This window comes from Pseudochaenichthys georgianus, chromosome 13, assembly GCF_902827115.2.
Source record: "Pseudochaenichthys georgianus chromosome 13, fPseGeo1.2, whole genome shotgun sequence".
Classification (NCBI taxonomy): Eukaryota; Metazoa; Chordata; class Actinopteri; order Perciformes; family Channichthyidae; genus Pseudochaenichthys; species Pseudochaenichthys georgianus.
Window position 1 is genome coordinate 40,066,577 of NC_047515.1, and position 7,593 is coordinate 40,074,169.

The 7,593-nt window shown below is 42.3% G+C and overlaps 1 protein-coding gene across 1 annotated transcript; it reads left to right on the plus strand.

Moving 5' to 3' along the window:
• Positions 1–2,944: 2,944 nt before the first annotated feature.
• Positions 2,945–5,790, plus strand: LOC117457776 (homeobox protein otx5-A-like). The gene is made up of 3 exons (XM_034098002.1): positions 2,945–3,041; positions 4,226–4,377; positions 5,152–5,790. The coding sequence occupies exons 1-3, from the start codon at positions 2,945–2,947 to the stop codon at positions 5,788–5,790; spliced, it is 888 nt and encodes a 295-aa protein (XP_033953893.1).
• The last annotated feature ends 1,803 nt before the right edge of the window (positions 5,791–7,593 follow it).

Genomic DNA, 7,593 nt, shown 5'->3' on the forward strand with positions numbered 1-7,593 from the left:
GTTGATATGTTTTGTTTTTTCACTGTCTCGTCATGGCCTTTACATAAAACGGACACAAATCTGTAATTGTTTAAAAATGCATCTATGTTGTAATATGAAGGAGGTGGCTGCTAAAATACAAAAGCCTTAAATACAAATATCAGCCTATATTTTTAAAGCGTCTTTGAAGTCTTAGCTTTTAAATTAAACATTGCTCAAAACTGCTGCTGCATTAAAGTGCGTGAAAATGCGTGTTGAAATATAAAGGGCACACATCAACATGAAACACAAGAGTGTGCGGGAGGCAGGTAGGTGAAGTGTGCGCGTTCACAGCTCAGTTACGCGCAGGGTCGCGCGCTCTGAGGCATATATCTGAAGTCTCTCGCGCTATTTTTTCTCTTTCTCTTTCTCTCAGTTGGAGGTCTCGAGACATCCGTGACTCCGACAGAGTAAACTACACGAGTTAACAACAACAACACAAGAAACAAACAAACAAACAAAATGCGTATACCTGAAGTGAGGCGCGTCCTCTGGAGACGGGAGGTATCCACACGTCAACACACACAAACACACACACTTGTACGGGCCTCAAACACTCACATAGCTCCACACACACACACACACACACACTCACCTGTGCAGTTTCACTGAGTTTTAGAAAGCTTCACACACGCCGGTAAAGAGTCTCTGTCGCTGTGTGTGTCTTTATATCTCCGCTTTGGCTTTACACAGCTAGATAAACCCCTTATACAGTTTGGGCTGTAGCTATGGGTCTGTGTGTGTGTGTGTGTGTGTGTGTGTGTGTGTGTGTGTGTGTGTGTGTGTGTGTGTGTGTGTGTGTGTGTGTGTGTGTGTGTGTGTGTGTGTGTGTGTGTGTGTGTGTGTGTGTGTGTGTGTGGATTTTAAACTAAAGAAATCCGATTCAATTAACCAGCGCAGAGAATCGGCTTTGGACATGCACTGCATGTGAAATTGTCTCCTGGCAGAGGACACACACTATCACAGAGAGAGCGTGTGTGTGTGTGTGTGTGTGTGTGTGTGTGTGTGTGTGTGTGTGTGTGTGTGTGTGTGTGTGTGTGTGTGTGTGTGTGTGTGTGTGTGTGTGTGTGTGTGTGTGTGTGTGTGTGTGTGTGTGTGTGTGAGCATACACACGGTATGTGCGAGAAGAGTGTGGTGTGTGGAAATTAATAAAACGATCAGACAAAATGTATTATCCTCAGATCTGACGTTTTAACCAGGATTTAACACTGGAAATATCCCTCAGCTGTTAGGCTAAGATTAAGAATATATATATATATATATATATATATGTATAGGTTTAATCCTGATATAAACTATAACAAATAAAACCTGATGTTCTTTGCATCAAATAACTGCGGTAACAAAACATAGTTTAAAACAATATATATATAAGATATCTATAATGTATAATTCTTAATTGACTTCAATAATGATTATGTAGGTCTACTAAACAATTATAAAAAAATCATAAATAATAAAAGGCAGAACATTATTATTATTTTATTATTATTATTATTATTATTATTATTATTATTAGTATTGACTGTATGGCTGAATGAATGTGCCTGAGGGGCATGTTGGGGATCAGAAGGGGATTTAACGCAGAACAACGCGCTCTTTGTGTGCCTCTAATCCGGCCTGTACCCCCTCTCCGCCTCGCGGTGGCTCTAGCTCTGACTCCACACTCTGCAAAGGGTCGCCTAATTATTTTAAGGGGCCAATTTCGAAAAAAGGTTCATAACAATAAAAACCTGCACAAGCCTCAATAAGACTAAAAGGGTTTTATATCACTCACATTGTTCTGTGAGTAACTTGCAGGTGCCACACACTCAGTATGTCCTTTTGTGTGAATTATGCGTTGTTTAAATTGCTCTAAGAAACGGTTCATAACATGCAACCTGATGGGCTACGAAACATTCACCACTTGTGTAAAGTAGCTCGCGAGGTGTCAAACACATTGTGTCTTTATTTCCTTGCTTACGTTGTTTAAATAACTTTTAAATAGTTATATGTAACAACAGGTGTCAGTGTGACTGCAAGTCTCTCTTGAATCTTTAAACCAGAGGAAATGAAGCGTAAAACTTCATATTCAGCATTATAGGCCCCGCGTGAATACATAACACGTTGAGCGTGCCCGAGAAAGAGAGAGAGAGAGAGAGAGAGAGAGAGAGAGAGAGAGAGAGAGCGGGGGAGACGGGGAGAGACGAGAGAAGAGAGAGATGAGAGGAGAGAGGAGATGAGAGAGAGAGAGAGAGAGAGAGAGAGAGGGAGGGCTCAGTGTGTCTACTTGGGTAAGAAGGTACTTCTAATTAGCCAGCCTCCTCTTGCTCGCCTCACTTGTCCGCCGTGCAGACCCAGAAGATCCTCTCCTCCAGGCACCAGGCTCTCCCTTACGCCGCCTCCCAGCTCCCATCAGCCCGCAGGCGGTCGAACTGTTGCGGGTCTGCTGCTTTGGGCACCTGTCACCTGGCGAAACCGGCGCGCACTGCCATTAAGCACGACTTGGATGGAGAAACCGCACCATTGCAAGGGTGTCTATTAGTGAGCTGTTATTTGTTTATGTGGAGTCTTGATTTTGTAGCCTTGGTTTGATTTATAGCTATTGTTTTTGCTTCTTGTCTTATTAGAGGGAGGTTCAAATCTAAAGTGTCTATATTTTGTGTTTTACGCACCTGATCCAGCGCCTTTGCCCCTGACAGCACAGGTGTGTAAGTCGAAGGCAGTATAGCTAAAGGGGAAAACAACTAATTGACAAATAACCCAAGCTATAAAAAAAACAGAGAGGGAGGGAGTGACAGAAAAAAACGAGAGAGGGAGAAAGAGAGAGAGGGAGAGAGAGAGAGAGAGACACCCCCCTAGAGACTAGCTCGGAGACCCGGCCCCCGGCCTGAGAGAAGGAGAGAGAGTGAGGAAGTGAGGGAGTGTTTTAAAGCCAGCAGGAGGCATGATGTCCTACATTAAGCAACCCCATTACTCCGTGAACGGGTTAACGCTGTCCGGCCCGGGCATGGATCTGCTCCACTCCGCCGTTGGATACCCCAGTGAGTACCTTTAACTTGTTTTGTTTTTAAATACTTCAAATATTTCGTTAAATTGTAGTTTACTTTTTTTTTAAGTGTATTTTCTAATACAGAAACTAAAAAAAAATGTTTTATCTTGTGCGTAAAAGAACACATTCTCTTGTATTTAAAAAAATATATATAAGTAAGGTTATGAGTATGAATACATGTCTCTGATTCTTCATCCACCGGAACATGTGTTCGCTTGACCTATAAATGCAGCGGATTACAGAGTCAAAAGACAATAAGAAAAACGTGTGAAAGGAAACGCAGCTTGTTCTCACACCGACTTAACTTTAACACAGTCTCCAATCTGCTGCTCTTATCGTGCACTAACCTATTTACTTAAGGATGAGCATTGTGTTTTATTTGGTGCCATAATGTAGTTTTTATGAATGAACACTTCTTATATTGTTCGGATGGATCAGCATCTGTCACCTCCGAGGAGAAGAAGAAGGAGGAGAGACTTTGAGTAAAGGGACGCCGAGGTTTGGCACCATGACAGAAGGCGTGAGATAAAGCTTGGCCTTCTTCTAGCAGATTAGATTTTACATTTAAAATATGTATGGCTTTGGAGTCACTTTCGTTTCTTTGTTTTGCATATTTCGATTCAAACGGTCTCGGCTATGAAGCTACGACCTCATCACCTTTTATAAATGTTCACGAAACCTCGCAAAATACACAAAACATCAAAACGTTTTTGACTGACACTCAGTTTCTTCTAATACGACACGAGTTGCCATTATAATCCCACAACAACACGTTTCATTATATTAAACTTCATCCGGTTCATTTCTAGACGTGTTCTGTAACATAATATAAATAAAAAATGAGATTTTAAGACATTTATAAAAGAAAGAACCGGAGTGTAGTTAAGTTGTATTCCTGCAAATGTAAGATAAATAACTCAAATAAATCATTTACTTGATTATTTAACTTTTACATTTTTCGTATTCAAGTAGCCTTTTACATGCCGGCTACACTCAAGGGATTTTAATAGCAATGCGAGCACTATTTCCAATACATTGTCCCTGTTCATGTGTTTTACTTCTGAGTCAAACCTGAACCAACACAGACAAAGCAATGTTATCTCAAATAAAAAACAACCGAAGAATAATAATAAAAATAATAATAATAATGTTTTTCGTTTTTTGGTTTTTTTCTAGACACACCGCGCAAACAGCGTCGAGAGCGCACCACCTTCACGCGCGCACAGCTGGACATCCTCGAGGCTCTGTTCTCCAAAACGCGCTACCCGGACATCTTCATGCGCGAGGAGGTGGCCCTCAAGATCAACCTGCCGGAGTCCCGAGTCCAGGTACTATTTAAAGAAATACAAAGTGAAATTACTCAAGTACTGTAGTTATTTTAAATGTTGAGGTACTTGTACTTGAGTGTAAATATGTTATGCTTCGTTATACTTCAGCTTCAAAACAGTTTGAAGGCAAATATTGCACTTGTTTCCTCTTTTTCATTTATTTTACTTTACAGATATAAGCTATTACAAAATGTTATTAAAAAAGGTTAAACATCCAGTGGTAGAATGTGAAATACTTTAAATGATCTCCACCTTAGCAGCTGTGATGAACACATGAATGCATCAATAATAATACACACAATGTCATATGTATGATTCTGCACTGGGCCACCAAGTACTTTTACTTTGGGAACTTCAAGTATATTTTGATGCCAATGTACTTTAACTTATTTAAGATTTTGAATGCAGTACTTATACCTGTATTTTTAAGATTTAGTACTGCAACATTTGGTTAAATAAAAGATCTTCCTCAACCTCTTTTTAAAATTAATTATGTGTCCTCTTTTGATGGATGTATTTTATAACAGAAAATGTCTGTATAAAAGCTTATTTTCTCACAATAGCAGCTCCTATATAGTTTCTATTTTTTCATAAAGTAGTCATTTTATAATTCATATTTAATATAATATATTGATAAATGTCTTTTATAATCACTTTAAAGCACAGAACATGCCTGTATAAGAGGTTATTTTCTCACATGGCAGCTCCTATAGTCTATCTTTGATCATAAAGTATATTTAATAATCAACCTCCTCTCTGATGCCATCCTTCCAGGTTTGGTTCAAGAACCGCCGTGCAAAGTGCCGCCAGCAGCAGCAGCAGAGCACCGGTCAGTCCAAACCGCGGCCCCCTAAGAAGAAGGCGTCTCCGGCCCGCGACAACCACTCTGAGGCCAGCGTCAACGCCCCCAACGGGTCCTACAGCCCCCAGCCGCCTCCACCCGGCACCTCCATCACGCCCAGCTCCAGCGCTGCCAGTGCCACGGTGTCCATCTGGAGCCCGGCGTCCATCTCCCCGCTGCCGGACCCCCTGTCTGTGTCCGGGACCCCCTGCATGCAGCGCACCGCCACCTACCCCATGGCCTACAGCCAGGCGCCGGCCTACAGCCAGAGCTACGCGGGCTCCTCCTCCTACTTCACGGGCCTGGACTGCAGCTCCTACCTGTCCCCGATGCACCCCCAGCTGTCGGGCACCGGAGGAGCCCTGAGCCCCATCACGGCCTCCTCCATGGGGGGTCCTCTCAGCCAGTCTCCAGCCTCACTCTCCTCCCAAGGATACACGGCCGCATCACTGGGCTTCGGAGCCGTCGACTGTCTAGACTACAAGGACCAAGCTGCCTGGAAGCTCAATTTCAATGCCACTGACTGTCTGGACTACAAAGACCAGAACTCCTGGAAGTTCCAGGTCTTGTAAAATGTGGAAGAAGTGGGTCGATGGGGAGGGGAAGGGGGGTTAGAGGAAGTGAGCTTTAGATGGAAGAGATCTTTGGACACAGAAATCAATGAATCAGCTGAAATAAATCGTTTTGTGTGGAAGGAAACCGGTCTGCTGATGCTCCGCTTGGTGATTGGAACAAAGAGATCGCAGTGTAGGTTTAAGCGACATAGAAACCAGCCTTGAAATCATTGAACGGCTGAGTAAAAGGAGAACACACTTCCAATTTTGTGTACAATAAAATCAAATTAGAGACAACAGATTTCATTGTATTGTTGTGATTAAGATTTGTTACTGATGAGAGTTTAAAGTGAGAAGCATTAGCACAGGTGGACACTCCTCACACGCTGAATGCTTTCGGTCGATGACTCAACCATATCGAGCTGAAACTGCTTTTCGCATTTGAAGCCGAGCGAGTGACGTACAGGTTCACTCTGCATAGACAGCCTTTGAAATGGACGTGTTAAACCATAAGAACTGACCCACGCTCATGTTTATTTCTTCCTTCTAGACTTTGTCTCGTATTTTCTGTGATGTATTTCTTTTACGAGGCTGCTTTTCGTCAGCGAGCTGGCTCAAGAGGCTCTGAGTCAAACACCTATTGAGTAGGTGTCTCTAACAGGGTGGCCACCAATTAGAAACCGTGTATACAACATAACTTTAGCAGACAGACGCTGATGCTTCCCAGTAGCCTTTGTGTGACACTGACCCTCTGCAGCCTGAGTGTGATACACGCCGAGGGGGTAGAGTTGCTCACCGAAGCGACTGCAGTACAAACCTGTTGCCTTTGAGCAAATCGTTAGCAGAATGGCTCGTGCATTGTTAGTTTAATAGGATCACTTCCACACAATTTGTGCAACAATGGTGGCATTGTGGCAGCCGAGTACCCCCCCCCCCCCCCACCCACCCACCCGACTCCATCTCACAGGGTTTGCATGAGGTTAGCAGATTGTTGGAGCAGTTTTTGAATGACTTTCTGATAAAAAGGTGTTGCTGCAGGAAGTATGCGAAGGAGAGGAGGCTGCACGAGAGAAAGGGAAGGGTCTGGGCCGCCACGCAGCCCCCCTTTGCACAGAGAGTTTGGTGCCTCTCTCCACTCCAACCTGTAAAGATGTGATGGCTACCACTTTATGTGTTTGATGTATCGTTTGATTTTTTTTTTTGTATTAGACTTTAACAATATTATGTTTCTTTAAAAAAAAAAATTGTGAATTCGTTGAAGTAAAAAATTGTGGTAATTTGTTTTGAAGTTCAGTATTAATATATGTCTTCAGCTGACATGCTAATATACTTTTGTTTCTTTTGTAAATATTAAAACTTGAACATGCATGTCTGAGGCGCTCCACCCAACAGAATCTCTCTTTCTTAATTTCTAGAAAAACTGCCAACTTTTTTTTGTTTATATTTTTCTTCTTCTTTTTCACACTCAGGGGTTTCTCCAACACACGTAGCAGTAGTAGGATACTGTTTATGCTTCTTAATCACTTACTGTACTTTGAAGTTTTGCATTGCTATAATCTTCTCTGCTTATTTTTTCTGACATGAATTATTTTGTATATTTCATTCGTCTCCTGTGTTCCACCAGTCTCACCACTACCATGCTAGATAGCTATGATGTTTCTGAGGCATTAAACAACTTCATTAAAACACTCTGGGGTCATTCTGTTCTTAAGTCTGAAGTCACGGTTCCTCCGACAATGCAACGTATACTTAAAGCCCTATAAAGCTGTTTGGCGTTTTCCCTCTCATGCAGTGTTGTATAGGTTTTAGTGCATGTAAATA

Bases quoted from the DNA above. Each gene is read 5' to 3' on its own strand.
- LOC117457776 (XM_034098002.1), top strand. From the start codon at position 2,945: ATGATGTCCTACATTAAGCAACCCCATTACTCCGTGAACGGGTTAACG. The intron at 3,042-4,225 runs GTGAGTACCTTT...GTTTTTTTCTAG, and splicing joins CTCCGCCGTTGGATACCCCA to ACACACCGCGCAAACAGCGT. The intron at 4,378-5,151 runs GTACTATTTAAA...CCATCCTTCCAG, and splicing joins TGCCGGAGTCCCGAGTCCAG to GTTTGGTTCAAGAACCGCCG.